Source organism: Staurois parvus, unplaced genomic scaffold (assembly GCF_062004578.1).
Source record: "Staurois parvus isolate SC_StPar_1 unplaced genomic scaffold, SC_StPar_1.0 ptg000406l, whole genome shotgun sequence".
Lineage (NCBI taxonomy): Eukaryota > Metazoa > Chordata > Amphibia > Anura > Ranidae > Staurois > Staurois parvus.
Genome location: NW_028318202.1, coordinates 1,019,058 through 1,038,250, shown reverse-complemented (window position 1 = coordinate 1,038,250; position 19,193 = coordinate 1,019,058). Strand labels below are relative to the sequence as shown.

General features: G+C 45.7%; 1 protein-coding gene across 1 annotated transcript in view; it reads right to left on the bottom strand.

Moving 5' to 3' along the window:
• The window catches only part of CRIP1 (cysteine rich protein 1), a 56,592-nt gene extending 38,521 nt beyond the window's left edge, over nucleotides 1-18,071 (bottom strand). The window contains exon 1 of the mRNA XM_089686690.1: nucleotides 17,936-18,071. Within this exon, the coding sequence (XP_089542816.1) occupies nucleotides 17,936-17,975 (40 nt within the window). The 5' untranslated portion in view covers nucleotides 17,976-18,071. The remainder of the gene's footprint in view (nucleotides 1-17,935) is intronic.
• Nucleotides 18,072-19,193: the final 1,122 nt, after the last annotated feature.

Genomic DNA, 19,193 nt, shown 5'->3' with positions numbered 1-19,193 from the left:
TCTTTCTTTCCAATGGTGACCCCTATCCTTCCAGCGGTGACCCCTGTCCTCTATCTGGCCAGTAGTGTCCTCTGCCCTTCGAGAGGTGACCCCTGTCCTCTATCATGCCAGTGGTGGCCCCTGCCCTCTTTTTGCTTTCAGTGCAACCCCTTTCCTCTCTCCTACCAGCAGTGACCCCTGCCCTCTCTCCTGCCAGAGGTGACCCCTGTCCTCTATCCTTTCAGCGAAGACCCCTGTCCTTTATCCTTTCAGCGGTGACCCCTGTCCTCTATCCTTTCAGCGGTGACCCCTGTTCTCTGCCCTGCCAAAGTGATCCCTGTCCTCTGCCCTGCGACAGTGAACACCGTCCTCTGCCCTACTGATTCCCAGTACACTGCCTTACCAATTTCTGTGCACTCCCCTGCTGACCCACTGTACACTGCCCAGTTGACCCTTGTATGCTGTCCTAAAAATGAATAGTCCTGGTACATTGGACTACAAACTGCTGATCCTATCCTCTTCCTTCAGCTCTCTGACAGCTCAGAAAATCTGTATGAATTCTGAACTTTGAAGGGCTGTAGAGAAGAGAAGACTGCACATAAACAGGTACAACATATGTAGGAGGATTTTTTTCATCTCTGTGTATCGCCTGGGGCTTCACTCCACTGGGTATATGTAGAGATTTACATCCATTTTAAGATATAATCTAAAAAAGATATGAACATATCGCAAATAGTAGAGAAAATAAAGTAGTTTGTGTTAGGACAATTGAAGACCTAGCTGTCAATCAGTTGTTGTTAGAAGTGTTTTTATATGTACATGTAGCAGGCTCCTTGTACAAGAGGATTCAGAAGGAATCACATGTTCAGCAGTCAGTCCTTTCTCTCTCTCTCCTGTTTGTAAAACCTGGGCATTGTGCCAAGTTGATGACTCATCCACTACACAGCAAAGAACGCTGGGAGGGGGAGGAAGCAGGAAGTGAAGGGGAGAACAGAGAGACACGAGGCTGGAGAAAAGACAGGGACATGTGGAGCCCGTCCAAGCAGAGGAGGAGGCACTACAGCACCCAGCGCGGATAGAGGGACCCTGCTGTGTGTTCAGAGTCTGGTGAGCTGTCCCACTGGAGAGAGTAAGACACACCATTTACACTTTGCATATAGACTGGGACATCCGCACCCCACTGCTGGGATCTCACCCATCCGGGGCCCTGTGCAAGCCACAGATCCCTCTGCCTGCTTTGCCCCTCACTACCAGTGTAATTGAGACTGTCTGCCCCGGGGACTGACACATACTGGGAGATTGCATCCTGCGACTGCCCCTGGTCTTGGGGTGCTTTGTGTTGCGTTTAGACACTGAGGTTGGACCCTCTCAGCCCAGAAACCTAGTGAAATTGGATGTAACCCACACCAGCTGAAACTCGAAAGAAGCCTTCAGCTGCTATTTACTTCATTGTAAGGACTAAACGTGCACCAACTAGAGCTCCACCGTTACAAGGACTGAAGTGGGGGAATCTGGCTTAGTAGCCTTATTAGAGGTACCTCTTTATTGCATTCTGTTCTGACTCTGAGGTGATTTTTGGCTAACGCCCCTCAGAAGCAGAATCATACCCCGGTGTGGGTAATACATTTCATTGATAGAGCATAAGTAAGTTTATTTGTTTGATATCAGTTGTATTCTGCTTAAAGTGCAACTCTGCCATCCGGAGACTCTTGGCTGTGAAGCCCTCTAGTGGCAGACCAAATTTACTGCATTGCATAAAAGAAGAAAAGTAAGTTTTGAAGTTGAAAGGGGAACCCCACCCCTCTACACTGCATTTCATTCTCCATAAAATTGTTCTTGTTTTATTTAACCCTGTGTCAGCAAATTTCTTGGCGGGGTATTTGCTATTCATTACCAGTTGTGCCAGAGGGATTGGGTTTGCTTAGGGTTGGATCTATTGAGCGCAGGACCCATAATATATTACAGCTTGTCCCAAGGGGCAGTGCTACACGTGGGGGCTTGTCCGGGATTCTTGCTGCTCAATTACCCAACAACCACTCAAGCAGTGCCCTATACCAACTCCTAAGATGGACGTCGCAGCCACGACCAAGTGGTGCAGCAAGGAAAATGCTTGCCCAGAACGGAGTGTAGTGATCGAGTTCCCCAGAGAAAAGGGGACCGAAGAACAGATTAACAAGATAGTGAATGCACTACCCACAGAGGGGAAGAAAACGTGCGTGATAGATGTGATACCCGCCTCAGACACCACCCTGGCATATGCCCTGCTAGAGTGGAAGAAGGGGATCCCTGACAGTTTCCAAGGAGCCAATATCCAAATAGAGGATGGGACAAGGCTTCAGTTACTTCAGTTGAACACCCCAGGGCCTAGTTGTGCAAAACCTGAGAGGGAAGAACCCCTGTCCCAGACACCTCTAGCCACCATAGGCCCGGAATTCCTCACTGCATTGGGGGACTTCATGTTAAAATGCCACAAAGACCCCTCTCCATACACAGGGATGTATCGGAAGCTCCGATTCTTCTCGGGTAGGCAACCAATACCTACCGGGGAGGATGGCTTTGAAGAGTGGGTAGACCAAGCCATGCAAGCACTAAGTGAATGGGACATTCCTGAGGCCCACAAGAAACAGAGGATTACGGAGAGCCTAAGGGGCCCTGCATTGGAGGCCATTCGCAACCTAAAACTTAGCAAACAGGATTGCACTGCTCAGGACTATCTAGATATTTTACAAGATGTATTTGGGCGTACTGAAAAGGCTTCAGACCTCATCTATCAGCTAGAGCATACCAACCAAAATGAAGGGGAGAAACTCTCCAGTTACATGGGACGTCTAGACAAGATAATATACCAAATTCTGCTAAAAAGGGGAATAGGCCCTGAAAGAGTAGATGAGGTTCGGGTGCAACAAGTCCTACGGGGAGCCAGGCCCCTAGACCCCATTGCCATTCTATTACGAACTCGGCGAGATGGTGGCCTCCTGAACTATCCAGACTTGATCCGGACTGTAAGAGAGGAGGAAGCCATGTTGGATGACAAAGAGAGACAGTCAGACTCTGTTGTAGGGGTCCGGGTAGTCAATGTGGGAAGTGACACCCCTGAAGTTGAACTCCTTAAGACTCAGGTGTCCCAACTAATGGAGATGGTGACCTTACTAATGGCGGGACCGTCGGGTTTAGCGAGAGAGACGAGAGCAGTTTCTGAAAACCTGTCAGGAGTTGCCCCAATGCAAGCAACTAGTCCCACCATTCAAATGACCTGCTTTAATTGTGGAGGGACTGGACATGTCAGGAGAGTCTGTCCGAGCCCCAGGAAGCCTGAAGCTAAGCGCCAAAAAAACAGTGGAAAACTTCAGAGGGCCCTGGTGAAGGAGCAACCCAGGGACCCCACCACCGTAGCTAGCTCCACTCAACCAAGTAAAAGGGGGGCGAGGAGAAAATCTGGTCCTATCCAGAAGGACCCCACCATCCCTTACAAACAGCCTAGGGAAAATGCCACTTCACCTCAGGGAGTCAGTGCACACCTCAAACCTGGGAGTCAACCACGGCTTAGGCCGAGCCAAAACTCCCCCAGGAGGGCAGTAAGGATAAGAACTGCAGAACAGAAGAAGACGGCTACCTGTTCACCACTCCCTGAGAACTTAGTGGGACCCTCCCCTGTCATCCCGATTCAGGTAGAAGGGATTTATACCAGGGCTCTTCTGGACACCGGAGCCCAAGTAACCTTTCTGTACCGAGACTTCTATGACAAGCATCTGAAGCATTTGCCCTTGCAGAAGCTGGAAGACCTGGAAATATGGGGCATAGGAACCCAGAAGTTTCCCTATAATGGTTACCTATCGGTCAGACTAACTTTTGATCCTTCCATGACAGGGAAGGCTGAGACTTTCGAAGCCTTAGCCGTCATCTGTCTCCGGCCGCCTGGGGCCAATAGGAGTCCCCTAATCATAGGGACCAACACCAATCTTGTCAGAAGGCTGTTGGCGCCATTGGTCGAAGAGCCCAATGATCAACCCACTTCTGTACATCCCATGCTGAGGCAAGCATATCAGCGCCTGGTACAAGAGAGGAGAGCCCCAGCGGAAAGAATAGGGAAGATATGGCTCCTGGATCAACATGAGAAGGTACTACAACCCGGAGAGGTGGCATGTTTACAAGCATCAGTCAAATTGACCTGGAAGCAGCCAGGCCCCTTCATTGTCCTTGAGGCTGGTGGCTGTGAAGAGAACACAGGAGTGGAAATCCTCCCGGAGGTAGTGTCAACAAAAGCGCTACGGAGGAGCCACGGAAAGGTTTCGGTCAGTGTTCATAACCCAACTGCTGCCCCAGTGAAAATCCCAGCTCGGGTGCTGTTAGGACATGTGGATCCTGCAACCCCAATCTTGCCGACTGAGCTAGGGGACGGAAGAGAGAAAGAAATCCCTGTCGATGCGTTTTACCCAAGGAACACCCCCCTTTCCCCGGAATGGAGAGAGAGAGCAAAGAATCAACTCCTAAGGTGGCGGGCTGCATTCTCCAGAAGTGAGTTCGATGTGGGGTGTGCAGAGAGTGCCCATCATCGGATTCGGCTTCGAGAAGATGCCCCATTCAGGGAAAGGGTTCGACGAGTTCCATTGGGAGATTTGGAAGACCTGCGTGAGCAATTGGCAGAGTTGAAGAGGACAGGCATCATCAGAGAGTCCCGAAGCCCATACGCCTCTCCGATAGTGGTGGTCTGGAAGAAGAACGGATCTTTGAGATTGTGCATCGACTACCGGACGCTAAACCGAAGAACTGTTCCTGATCAGTATACCACCCCCAGGACAGAGGATGCTTTGCAAAGCCTATCAGGGGCAAAGTGGTTCAGTGTGCTGGACCTGAAGAATGGGTATTACCAGATCCCCATGCACCCGGAAGACCAAGAAAAGACCGCGTTCATAATCCCAATAGGGTTCTTTGAATTTGACCGGATGCCTCAAGGTTTGTGCAACTCTCCAGCCACCTTTCAAAGGCTGATGGAGAAGACGGTGGGTGACATGAATTTAATTGAAGTACTGGTATACTTGGACGACATCATTGTGTTCGGGAAGACTCTGGAGGAACATGAGGAGAGATTGGAGAAGGTGCTCAAGAGACTTCATGATGAGGGACTGAAGTTGTCTTTGGAGAAGTGCCAGTTTTACCAACCCTCGGTTAATTACCTGCGTCATATCGTATCTGCCGACGGAGTGGCCACTGACCCCAAGAAGCTGGAAGCTGTCACCTCATGGCCAAGGCCCACAAATGTCACAGAGCTCAGATCTTTCCTGGGGTTTTGCTCCTATTATCGCAGATTCGTCCAGGGCTTCGCTCGGATAGCCCGCCCACTCAATGAACTGCTCAGAAACGAAGAAGACAATGATGATGCAGATCTTTCTAGACCTGCGAAGCCAGCAGTGGGACCCAGGAGGCCTAGGGAATCTATTCAAGGACAATGGACAACCCAGTGTGAAGAGGCCTTTGAACGGCTGAAAAAGAGCCTAACCACCGCCCCAATCCTGGCCTATGCAGACCCAGCCAAGCCGTACGAATTGCATGTGGATGCAAGTAGAGATGGGTTAGGGGGAGTCCTCTATCAAGAACAGAATGGATGCTTGCGACTAGAGATGAGCGAATCGAACCAGGCGAACCGGAATTCGAGTCGAATTTCAGGAAATATTCGATTCGCGGCGAAACCGAAATTTTGCCTACTTCGGGTGCATTTCCCGATCAGCCGGCAAAAGTGTCCCTGCAGTGAGCTCCGCTATTTCTGACAGTTCTCTGACAGAAGGAACACATGTTTAGCGGTTGAAACATTGTATCTATTAGTTTACATTTAGGATACAGATGTTTCAACCACTGTTCATGTGAAGAAGCTGTGAGAGAACTGTCAGAAATAGAGGAACTCTGCACATACACTTTTTGCCGGCTTGGAATTATTCTTCTTTTCATCCTACTTCTTCTTCTTCTTCATCTTCATCCTCAGAAGAAGAGGATGAGGATGAGGATGAAGAAGAAGAAGAAGAAGTAGGATGAAAGAAGAAGTAGGATGAAAGTCCAGGTCTTTAACCACAAAGCTCGCCTAGCGGAATTAACCTGGCCACGAGCTTGACTGATTCTGCCGAGGCGTCCGCCAAAAACCCCGCTGCTTTCAGAAGCAACAGTAGCGACTTTAGAATCTGCTGCCTCGAGGTTCCTGCCGCTAGGTGATTCTGTAGTTGGGCTAACCAGCACTCCAAATTTCTGGCCACACAAGTCACCGACAGAGCTGGCTTCAAACTGACCGAAGAGGATTCCCAGGCTCTTCGCAACAAAACTTCCCCCCTCTTGTCCATAGGGTCCTTTAAGGCCCCCATGTCCTCAAAGGCCAGATCCGTCCTCTTTGAAATCCTGGACAAAGGGGCGTCCAACTTTGGAACCTTGTTCCAGGGTTGCGAGGGATCATCATCAAAGGGGAATCTCCTTTTTAGGGCACCTGAAAAAAAGGGCCTCCTCTCCGGGCTTTCCCACTCCTGCCTGATAGTCTCAACCAAGGAACTATGGACCGGAAAAACCCTGGCTTTTTTAGCATGAAGCCCTTGATACATGAGATCATGCTTCAACAAGGTCACTTCTTCCTCCTCGATCTCCAGAGTCTCATAAATTGCCTTTAAAAGCTCATCCACCTCCTCCAGGACCAATCTATACTTAGAGCCTGAAGAGGTGGGGGCTTCCTCATCCTCGGACCCTGAACCTAACTGGGAGGACGCCCGGGATCGAGGAACATCCTCCTCTGTCTCCTCTTCCGGAACTACCTGCCGGGAGGGTACTACCCCCAACGCAGACTGCGAACCTATCTCCAAAGGAGACTGAACCCTATCAAGAAGGGACCGAAACGCCTGAAAAGTTGCCAACATATCCTCCTTAATAGAGGATAAAACTTTATGGCATGTCGTAAAAGATTAGTCTCTAACAAGACTATCAATGCAGTTGCGGCATAAGGGCTTCTCATATCCTGCGCCCAACTTGGCCGCAAAACTGCACATCTCCTCTTTGGGGCCTGTACCGGGGTCCTGTCCTGTGTTTTAGTCTAAAAAAGAAATGACAAAAACAAAACTAGGCACCTGAGAGGAACAATATCCCAGGACCCCCACTGCACCCAGTGATGGGGAAAAACCTGCAGCGTGCCCAACACCCACAACCTTAGGGACTTAAGGGACCTCCTAAAACCCCCCCCAGGGATATAGCATAAAGGGGAGCCTCCCCAAGCTTACCTGGGAGGAGCCGGTATCGGGACCGGGGTCAGACTGCGAAGGACCAGCTTCCATTGTCCCCTTGGCGTGGAGACAGCGCCGCCGCTCCGCACGCCCACCGGCTTTTAATTCCCCTGGTGGTGCCTGTGCCTCTGGAGACCGAAGCCGCGTCTCCGGCGCCCGGCGCTGACGTCACTGGCGGACTTCCGGCCTGTGGAGCGCATCCGCCCCACTACTTCCGGTTCCTGGAACGCAAGGCCGCGCCCAACCGGAAGTCCCGCCTCTCCCCTGCACATTCAACTGAATGCCGGGTCAGAGGAGAGGAAACGATCGGGGCAAGCCCTGAGTGACTCGTGGCAGCGCCGGTTACCACCTGGGCCTGAAGGTCACCACCAGATGCCAGCCCCACCACGTGGAAGGCACCGGGGACGGAGGTAACGGACCGCAATACACCTTTCCAGGCCAGCCTTCCTGAGAGTGCGAGGATCACCTTGGCTCCTACAGCGTGAATCCTTCCAGCTCAGGAAACACTAAAAACTGGATGTGAGGCCCGGAGGCCCGCCTTTTAAAGACATGGGGATGGTGTGTTTCCTTTTCCTGATTAAGTTAACAACACCCCAATAGCGGTCCGCAAAACGCGGTGCGATGTGCAGAATTGGATCGCATAGGTGTGAATACCCATGCGATACGATTCTAGTGTGGACCAAAAAAAGGGTCCTGTGTGTTTTTGGTGCAGGTGCAGTGCGATTAGAGCCATACAAAATGTATGGCTCCAATCTCACCGGACATAAATCACATGTGATATACCGCAACGCATATATGTGAACCCAGGCTGAGGGAAAGATTGTAAAGAACCAAACTACAAGACTAAATTCTGGAGTTGGAGTATCCTTTTTCAGTGCAGAAATGTTCATTTCAGTTTTAAATAGAGTCCCGTGTGTAATACACAAGGGAAGGCATATATGAAATTATAGCTTTTGCTAAATAATCACAACCTCAGTGTAAGATAAATGCAGTTGTAGATATAGTTTAACACTGTGTTATTAGAGACACAGTATTCAGTAATCAGTCATAGATGTCTATGAGGGGTGTCCAATACTTTTGGCAACTATATTGCCAAAAGTATTGGGATACCTCTCCAAATCATTGGATTCTGATGTTCCAATCCCCTCAATGGCCACAGGTGTGTAAAATAATGCACCTAGGCATGCAGACTGCTTCTACAAACATTTCTGAAAGAATGGGTCGCTCTCAGGAGCTCAGTGATATCAAACATGGCACGGTGATAGGTTGCCACCTGCGCAATAAGTCCATCCATGAAATTTCCTTGCTACTAAATATTCCACAGTCAACTGCTAGTGGTATTATAACAAAGTGGAAGCAACTGGGAACAACAGCAACTCAGCCACGAAGTGATAAGTCACTTAAAATGACAGAGCGGGGTCAGCGCATGCTGAAGCGCACAGTGCACAGAAGTTGCCAACTGTCTGCAGAGTCAGGACCTAAAGACCTCCAAACTTTGTGTGGCCTGTGTAGCACAACAACAGGGCGTAGAGAGCTTCATGGATGGAATCGGTTTCCATGGCCAAGCAGCTGCATCCAAGCCTTACATCATCAAGTGAGGCAAAGCGTTGGATGCAGCGTTGTAAATCATGCTGCCACTGGACTCTAGAGCAGTGGAGACTTGTTCTCTGGAGTAAGGAATCACACTTCTCTGTCTGGCAATCCGATGGATGTGTCTGGGTTTGGCAGTTGCCAGGAGAACAGTGCTTACCTGACTGCATTGTGCCAAGTGTAAAATTTGGTGGAGGGAGGATTATGGTGTGGGGCTGTTTCTCAGGGGTTGGGCTTGGCTGCTTATTTCTAGTGAAGGGAACTCTTAAGGAATCAGCATACCAAGACATTTTGGACAATATCATGCTCCCAACTTTGTGGAAACAGTTTGGGGATGGCCCCTTCTTGTTCCAACATGACTGCACCAAAGCAAGGTCCATAAAGACATGGATGAGCAAGTTTGGGGTAGAGTAACTTGATTGGCCTGCACCTCAACTCGATAGACCACCTTTGGGATGAATTAGAGTGGAGACTGCGAGCCAGGCCTTCTCGTCCAACATCAGTGCCTGACCGCACAAATGCGTTTCTGGAAGAATGCTCAAACATTCCCATAGACACACTCCTAAACCTTGTACACAGCCTTCATTTCAACTACACGAACAACAGAGACAGAAGGCCCTGCATTGTCTGCCAGCTTTGATTTACAGTATATGACAGGTTAAAGGAATTTATTTCATCTTTTATTAAAGCTAAAATATTAGTTGCAGAGAGATGAAAAGGATTCCTTCTGATTGGACACATTTTACGCTACACATACATGTAAAACTGTATTTGTAACCTATTTAGAATCCCAGATAAACACACAAAACGGTTATATGGTGCCTGATTGCGATAGCTGAACAGTGATTGGTACTGCCGCGATGGGACTGATGCGCTGGTGTTGGAAATCCTATTCCCTGACCCAGCAATCCAAATCATTCCTGGCCCATTTGAGATTGGGCACTTCAGAACACAGAACGTCCTGTGGGCTGGGATGAGAACATCCCTCAGGGTTGATTTCCAAGGGCTAAAGTCCAGCCCACATCCATATTTCAATAAATTGAGGACCCTGTGATATGGACGGAGTGATTTTTAGAGAGCAGGTTCCATTTGACTGGTGAATCACAGACTTTCTTTTGACTTTCTCCAGTCACAGGATAAATCTTGGTTTTTATTAAGTTTTATTTCTGTTTTTAGTCCCTTTTTATTTCATAGTGAATAACCAATTGTGTATGTCTTTTTGTCTTTCTTGTAGTTTTTGTAATTACTTTTTGCTTTGTACATATTTTATGCACTGCCCACTGTTGGGATAATAAATTATAAAAATAATAAGTGACTTCTATGTACTTAAGCTAGGGCTCGTATCTCCGGAGAGATTGTTGTATTGTAGTGTCTATGTGCTTGGTCTAACTTCATTGCCAATGCGTATGCAATTGCACTGTGTGCTGGCAGATTGCATGCAGATTGTAAAGTAGCAGATCTGCTAGATGGACTGCTTCTGCTCCATCCTATCCTAGAAATACTGCTACAGGGTAGCACGGGTGCGCAAAATCATGTATATATATATGTGATTTTGCAGTTCCGGGTAGGGGGCCCTACCTGCACCGCCATTTGAGGTCTCAGCTGTCAATCACCGGGTCCCGGCCGGTGATTCCTTGCCGGCACCCCGTGATCACCAAGCATTACCAACAGGGGAGAGACCTGTATATAAACAGCACAGATCTCTCCCCCTGTCAACTCCTGCACACTGCTTTGTACGTGCTTACAGTGGAAAGCACACACAGCATACAGTGAAACAGCTCACAGTTAACCCTTTGATCGCTCCACATTTTAACTCCTTCCTGCCCAGTGTCATTAGTGCAGTGTCAGTGCTTTTTATTAGCACTGATCACTGTATTGGTTTCGCTGGGGATGTCAATGACACCAAGTCAGTTCCCCCAGTGTCAGAATGCCCGCTGCAGTCCCGCTAAAGGTTGCTGATCGCCGCCATTACAAGTGAAAAAAAAATTCCAATATATATACTGATGTGGCAACACCCAATATTGCAGAATTCCCCTTTAGGCCTTAATATTTCTAGTTTGCAAAAATACAGAATTAACTCTTAGCTCACACCCTTCCCATACACATCCTGTGGAAGAGTCTGCTATAAGTTTAGTAGATGACAATCTAACTTTCAGTTGGTGATAGTTCAGCAAAATGTGAAACTGCAAGGCTATTTCCTGTATACTGTTTACAGGAAATGTTAAAATCATTGGTATATAAACTTATAAGAATCTTCTACATTTCACTTAGCTTTGCAGGCATGAGCCTGGCTGAGTCCCAGCTGGTAATAAAGCTTGTTTTCCTCAAGTTCGTGTCCGGAGTTTACCTGGTTTTCCCAAAGTTGCTGCTACATTTCCTGGTGCATTGGCTGGGAAACCAGGTGTAACTAGCGATACAGGTGGTTTTCCACCCTGACCCGTGAGGATCAGTCTGGAGCTGGCCCCTGGGATCACTGTGTTGTCTCAGGCGCCACCGGACATTTGTCTGGGAGAATATGCTACATCTTGGCCAAGCGAGAGTGGACCCTGTCTAGGTGCAGTTCTTTATACTGGGGCTGATATCGTCCTGTTCCAAGTCACCTATAAGGGGAAGTGTTTGTCTTTTAACCCTATTGTGTCGAGGACCTTGGACCCCTTACCAGATCCTCAAATCCCCTATCAATCTGTGTCTGTCTTGGTGTCTCTAAGAAAACAATATGGGTGGTAATCAGTCAGTCCAGACCCCCTTAGAGTGGCTTTTGCAAAACCTGCAAACTGAAACTCAGTTCTAAACGGTTAAAAAAACTATGTGAGAAAGACTGGCCCCGTTATGGAAAATGTTGGCCGCCCCAGGGCACATTTGATTTAGAGACCATTGACCGATTGCAAGAAATATTAGGTGTATAGAAGACTAAGGAGATGTATATAGGACAGTATATATAATACACATATATATTGTGTACGGGGATCTCTCAGGACACATTACCTGTACATTACATTGATGGATGTATAGAAATATGGCATCAATATTAGAAGTAAAGTAGATGACATATGAAATGGCATGTATAGATAACATATGAGTTGCGCATGAGATGTATAGGAGGATAGGAGAAGTACAGCTGATATAAACTATCAAATGTATAGATAACACATGATATGAGATGTATAGATGACAAAGGTAATACTACAGCCTAAAAGTACCAAGCGTATCTTTTCCCAAACTGAGGAGACTCTTGCTCCATCCTTCAAATTACCCATGCAAATACCTCTAAGGGAACAATTGATAGGGGACCACCAGACTCTAGTCTACACTCCCTTCACCACAACTGACTTACTGAACTGGAAGACCCATAACCCCTCTTATAGTGAGAAGCCACAGGCTGTGACAGACCTTCTCCGTGCAATAATCCAGACGCATAACTCCACCTGTTCTGACTGCCAGCAATTTCTACTGACTCTTTTTAATACAGAGGAAAGACACAGGATAACCTAGGCAGCTCTTAAATACAAGTGAACTGTTGCAACTACTATAAAAAAGCAAGCTATAAAAGGTATCCAGGAAAAAGGCTCAGTTGTGCCAAGAGACTGTAAAATACCTGGGATTTAGAGTATCACAAGGCCAGAGACAGTTGGGAGAGGGCAGAAAAGAGGCTGTTTGCCAAATCCCTACACCAACAACCAGGTGTCAAGTGCATGAATTCCTGGGAATAGCCGGATTCTGCCGGATCTGGGTGCCAGACTTTGCCACAAAAGCCATGCCCCTCTATTATTCTACAAAGGGAGAGAGAGGGAACTGTTCCTATGGGAAAAACAACAAGACCAAGAATTCCGAGACATTAAGATTTCCTTAATGCAAGCCCCCCGCCCTCGGCCTGCTGGACTGTAAGAAACCCTACTATCTGTATGTCAGTGAGAAGCAGGGGATAGCAGTGGGAGTGTTGACACAATACTTGGGGTCGTGGCAACGCCCGGTGGCGTAACCTTCCAAACAACTGGACACTGTAGCTCAAGGTTGGCCACCTTGCCTGCAGGCTATCGCAGCAACAGCCCGAAGCTGACAAGTTGTCACTGGGTCAAGAGATTTATGTCCGAGCTACACACCACATTTAGACATTGTTGGATTGTAAGGGAAATCATTGGTTCACTAACAGCCGGATGGTCAAATACCAGGCCATGCTGTGTGAAAATCCTCAAATTCATTTATGTTCAAATATTTTTATTGAAACATTTTTCAAGACAATTACAAACTGCTTAGACATATATATAAGCATTCACATAGAGAGAAAGCAGATTATTACATTCGTCATAAGATGTCTATTCACCCATCTATAGGGTAATACATGTGTATATTCCAGAAAAAAAAAACGGTAGAAGATATAGTTAATGAAGGTATCTTACGAGGTATTCTCATTCTATGTGAATCAATTGTTTTAACTCAAATTCATTTAGAGACTGTTAACACCCTGAACCCCACCACCCTGCTCCCCACAACAAAAGAACCCTAATAGATGACTGACTCCAGGTAATGGATGAAGTCTACGCAGGTCGGCTAGACTTGAGAGACAGTCCCTTGGGAAAGCAAGATGTTGAATATTACACTGAAGGCAGCAGCTTCGTAAAAGATGGGATCCGCTACTCCGGTTATGCAGTGGTTATACAGGAGATAGTGATAAAGGCAGCAGCCTTACCACAGGGAACCTATGCACAAAAATGAAACTGATTGCCATGATCCGAGCATTACAACTAGCTGCAGGCCTCAGACTGAATGTTTATGTGGACTCTAAGTATGCTTTCCTGACTCTTCATGCTCATGGAGCCCAGCATAAGGAAAGAGCACTTATCACATCGCGGGGAAGAGTATCAGGTATGGGACAGAAATACTAGAACTTTTGGAAGCAGTATGGGCCCTCTCTGAAGTTGCAGTGATACACTGAAGGGGTCATCAAAAAGGGAGACTCCAAGGTGGCCAAAGGCAACAGAAAAGCAGATCAAGCAGCCAGAGAGGCAGCACTCCAGTGGTCCCCACAACAGATTATGGCCCCTCTGTTCCCAGTAGCGCTCGCTTAATGGGACCCAATCTATATAAGGGCAGAACAAGAATGGATCGTGACTGAACCTGGAAACTGCACACTGCATAAAGGCCTCAAAATTAAATTGGGGGAGAATATGCAGGATATAGGGAAGTAGGTTCAAGAGAATCCCATAAGCCTGTCCAACCGGTCCACCCCTTTGCACCGGGAGATGCAGTGTGGGCAAAGTAGTGGAGCGTAACCTCCTTTAGAGCCCAGATGGAGAGGTCCTTACACTGTTCTGCTATCTACTCCCACAGCCATTAATGTGGCCGAGGTGACCCCCCTGGATACATCACTCCAGGGCAAAGCGAGCTGCTGATCACACAGATTCCTGGCTGAGTAAAGCAGACCCTCAAGACCCCTTAAAGATAAAGCTGACCAGAGAAATCAGAAGGAAGAACTCCAGCCCTGCTCTCAAAACAACCGGGAGCTGATGAGTCAACGCACGCAGAAGAAAGGGATATATCTGACTAGAAGGAAGAACTCCAGCTCTGCCCCAGTCACACTCGGAAGGTGACTGGTCAACGCAGAGTGGAAGAAAAGTAATATTTCACCAATATGATGTCTGATAAAAATGTTTTAATAAAATTGCTGGTAGCCATAATAATAACCCTGGCTAGAACAATACGGAGGAGGGCAGATCATGTGACCCATGTATCAAGACTACTAGAGTAGGGTCCGTAACCACTAGAATGTTACTATGGCCTTCTCATTATCAATGTGAAGGCACAGTAACTGAGATTTGCGTACATCTTGTGGTCAAACCAGTTTGACCCAGTTTGTGGAAGTATCAACCACTGGCTGTTCAAGATCAGCAGGACTGCCTGTAGCCCCTTATGCTTTGGGTGGTCAGTGGTCAATTGGTAAATGCTTTATCTCACTCAAACTTTCGCTACGATAGCATCAAAGGGAGGGGGAATGTGGCAGCACCCAATATTGCAGAGTTCCCCTTTAGGCCTTAATATTTCTAGTTTGCAAAAATATAGAATTAACTCTTAGCTCACTCCCTCCCCCACGCATCCTTTCAACTTTCAGTTGGTGATAGTTCAGCAAAATGTGAAACCGCAAGGCTATTTCCTGTATATTGCTTACAAGAAATGTTAAGAGGAATATATGCATTGTGACGTAATTGTTGGTATATACACTTATAAGAAGCTTCTACAATTTACTTAGCTTTGCAGGCATGAGCCCGGCTGAGTCCCAGCTGGTAATAAAGCTTGTTTTCCTCAAGTTCGTGTCCGGAGTTTACCTGGTTTTCCCAAAGTTGCCACTACACCGCCATTTATATACACTATAACTTTCACACAAACCAATTAATTTACACGTATTGGGATTCTGTTTTAAGCAAAGACGTAGCAGAATACATTTTGGCCTAAATTTATGATGAAATTAGATTTTTTAAAAATTTTTTACTGGACATATTTAATAGCAAAAAGTCAAAAATATTGCTTTTTCTCAAAATTGTTGGTCTTTTTTTTTTTTTTATAGTGCAAAAAATAAAAAACACATAGGCAATCAAATACTGCCAAAAGAAAGCTCTATTTGTGGGGAAAAAAAGGATGTAAAGTTCATTTGGGTGCAGCATTGCATGACAGCGCAATTGTCAGTTAAAGTAATGCAGCACCTTATCGCAAAAAAATGACCTGTTCAGGAAGGGGGGTAAATCCTCTAGAGGGCAAGTGGTTAAATAGAAGATTCGTATCTGCCTTTGTGTGGTCAGCTAGCTGGACTAAAGTTGGAGTTTCCCTCTAGTGGTGGCCAGAGGTAGTGCAGGCTGTGAAAGTGTATCACGGCAAGTCTTATTGCTCAAAATAAGCCCCCCTCATTCCCTGTTTAGCCAGGTCAAGGACCACACCCGGTTAGCTAGTCGCTGCAGCGTGCATTGTCTATAACACTCAGTTTCAAGCACAGTGACTGAAGAGTCTCATGATCAGCTAATCTAAATGGACTGTTGTCAGTTAAACATCATAAAATCACAAAACATGAAACAAATAGATACAATTTATTACAACAATTAAACTATGTGCTACAGATAAGTACTGCAATTATCGCATGCTTCTCCTAAGAAGCATTGCTATCAAATGCAAGATAACTCTCAACCCAACGTTTTGCTTAATGCCATACAAGAATGCAGACCACTTCAACTAGGTGTGGTTTGTGTACTTTGCTAGAAATTGTGTAACACTTGTGAAATAGTCTCTTAAACAAAGAGTAGAGCAGCAAAGGAAATCTGTGGGAAGTGGGGTTGCAAAATCTAAAAAAAAGTGCAAACAGACAAGCAAAAATATATTGACTAAGGGGTGGGATTGCTTTTATGTTTATTTGGATTATTATGATAAATTATTAATATTAATACTGATATTATTTGTATTATTAAGTCTTGAAAAAAATACCCATACTATTGTTAAAAATAGCAATGATGTGTCCTAACATGTCAGTTATCAAAATCAAATTGGAAATTAGCTTTCGCTGTATAGCTATACCAAGCTACTGTAATCTGATTAGTAGGTCTCTGCTTTTTATACTAAAAAAGTTAAATTCATGTTGTGTTATAAAGACTGGAGCTACGAAAAAAAAAGTGCTATTGCCTACAGCAACCAGTTTCAGCTTTCCTCCACCACCCACCCCTTCCCCTGACAGAGAAGTCAGGGGAAGGGGTGGGTGGTGGAGAAAATATTGTGAGCTCGGTTTTGGGTATATTGAGTTTGAGGAAGTAGTGTGATGTCCAGTCTGATATATCCGTTAGCAAGTTAGTGATGTGTGCAGAGACTGATGGAGTGAGCTGAGGGAGCTTTTTCTTATAATGCAAATAAAGAAAAAACTTAAGACATGAACAGGTGGGAGTTTACAAAAGATCATCAACCATATTTTATCATTAAGACTAAATTCCAAAATCTAAATGTTATTGGATTCTCTAGGTGACTGCGCTTTGCACATCATCAGTGTCAGTTGCAGAGGCTTATTAAAGTAATGCTGCGATTAATGTAAAAATATAAAAGATTCTAGTATTTTTTGGGAAATGGATTGCTCTTAATGACTTAACATAAACTGCTTGTATGTTCTGCTCTGAGTATAGTCACTATACAAGATTGACGGCTCAACTATCAACCACATGCCAAAGTACTAGGTGTAGTCCTGGACTCTGAACTATCCTTTCTGCCCCACATACAATCAATGTCCAAGGTCTGCACAAAGTCAAAGTCGACAACATCTCTAAAATATACCCCTTCCTAACCAATGACACCACAAAGCTCATAGTCCACTCCCTGGTTATTTCTCACCTCGACTACTGCAACTCCCTCCTCATTGGATTACCTTTACATATGCTATACCCTCTTCAGTCCATCATGAATGCTGCTGCCAGAGTCATCCACCTTACCGTTTAGTGTCTGCTACCCCTCTCTGCCAATCCCTCCATCGACTGCCACTCACCCAACCAACTGAATTAAAAATACTAACAACTTACAAAGCCATCCACAACTTTGTCCCCAGCTACATCACTAACCTAGTCTCAAAAATACCAACCAAATCATTCTCTTTGTTCTTCCCAAGACCTCCTGTTCTCTAGCTCTCGTCACCTCCTCCAATGCTCACCTTCAGGACTTCTTCCGAGCACTTCCCATCCTCTGGAACTCCCTACCCAAATCTATCTGACTATCCCCTACTCTGTCCACTTTTAGGCAATTCCTGAAAACCCTTCTCTTCAAAGAAGCCTATCCTCCCCCCACCTAACAACTGTACTTTTATTTTATCCATCAGCTCATCCCCCAGAGGTATTACCTTTTGTATCTCTTTATCCTTCCTCTTAGATTTTAAGCTCTAATAAGCAGTGCCCTCTGATGCCTACTGTATTAAACTGTATTGCAATTGCACTGTCTGCCCTTATGTTGTAAAGTGCTCTGTAAACTGATGGCACTATATAAATGCTGAATAATAATAAAAATAATAAAGCACATATTGCTTTAAAGCAATAAAAGCTTATGGTTTGCAAGTCTTTACAGTGTGTTGTCAGATAAAAGGCTGTATGTTGGCAGTGTATCTTACTTACCAAAATACACTTCTTTCTGGCACTTAGGACACTTGGGCATGTTGATTCTGATGATGTAGGAAACTAAAACAGTGTGCAGAGCAACGCAGCTACTGTTTTTGTTCAGGGTTGGGAGGGGCAAGGATAGGAGGGGACTTTGCACACGGCTAGATAGGCTAGATATACTTGTGTAAAATTCTTCTGTCACGAATATGTTATAGCTTTAACCCTTAAGCCTGCACATATGTAGCAAAAATACATTGAATACCTGCAGAACCTATTCTGCAAATCAGCAAATTAAATATTTTAGGTTTTATGCTTTCATATTAAAGTGAATCTATAAGCCATTTAAAACTTTTAAAAATAAATGTCCTTCACAAGCTTTCTGCGGGTACCTTCATTGGGCAGTAAGTACACTGTGTGTCTCGCTGATTTAATTTTAAATTCTTAACTAGGATTAAAACTTCCCTGACCCTTCTATCATGCAGGCTAACAGTAACGTTCTTTACTAGTTTGGCTTTAGAGTACAATTGTGTGAGTACAAACATAAATGTTGCTGCAGTGGCTGAGGATAATGAGGATATAGCACCCTACTTACATGTGGGGGCCCCACAGATGTCCATGTACCTCAATGCCCTATGGGTTAACAAAATGTTTCCCTCCTGCCCAGTGACTTAATACATCCCTAAATAGGGAAAACAATATATATGCTCTGCAGGCTAAGCAAAAAATGTGCTAAGAAATGAATAAATCCCAATCAGAGTGCAAACATATAACAGTTCAAACGTGAAAAAATCCCTATCCACATCCAATGTGAAAACTAAGTGATTCAATGGTTAATCTTATCCATGAAAACCCTCTGTATTAGGTGCTCCAATTAGTGCCCTCCAGAGCCCCACTCACCACAAATAATTGACCACCAGCAATGGTAGGTCAAATAGCACATTGGACGTTGCAGCACTCTCCTGCAGCAAGTTTGCCGTCTGTATGATTTTGATGCATCTACCAGCTAGGTAATGGACTCCATATGTGAAAACTCCTCCACCACCGTAAAAACATCAAAGGAACACTGTTTTTATTGGGTAAAAACACTTAAAAATACACTTACATAAAAAGCATGTGTATAGCACTTTAAATTCCAGAACACAGCAATTCCTTGTCAGAGGACAAGTGAAGCGCTATCAGGCCCAGCCATACACGTTTTGTCGTATGACGTCATCAATTAGATCTGTTTTCTGGCTGGAAATGGAGGATCGGAAACCAGAAGTGACAAAAATCA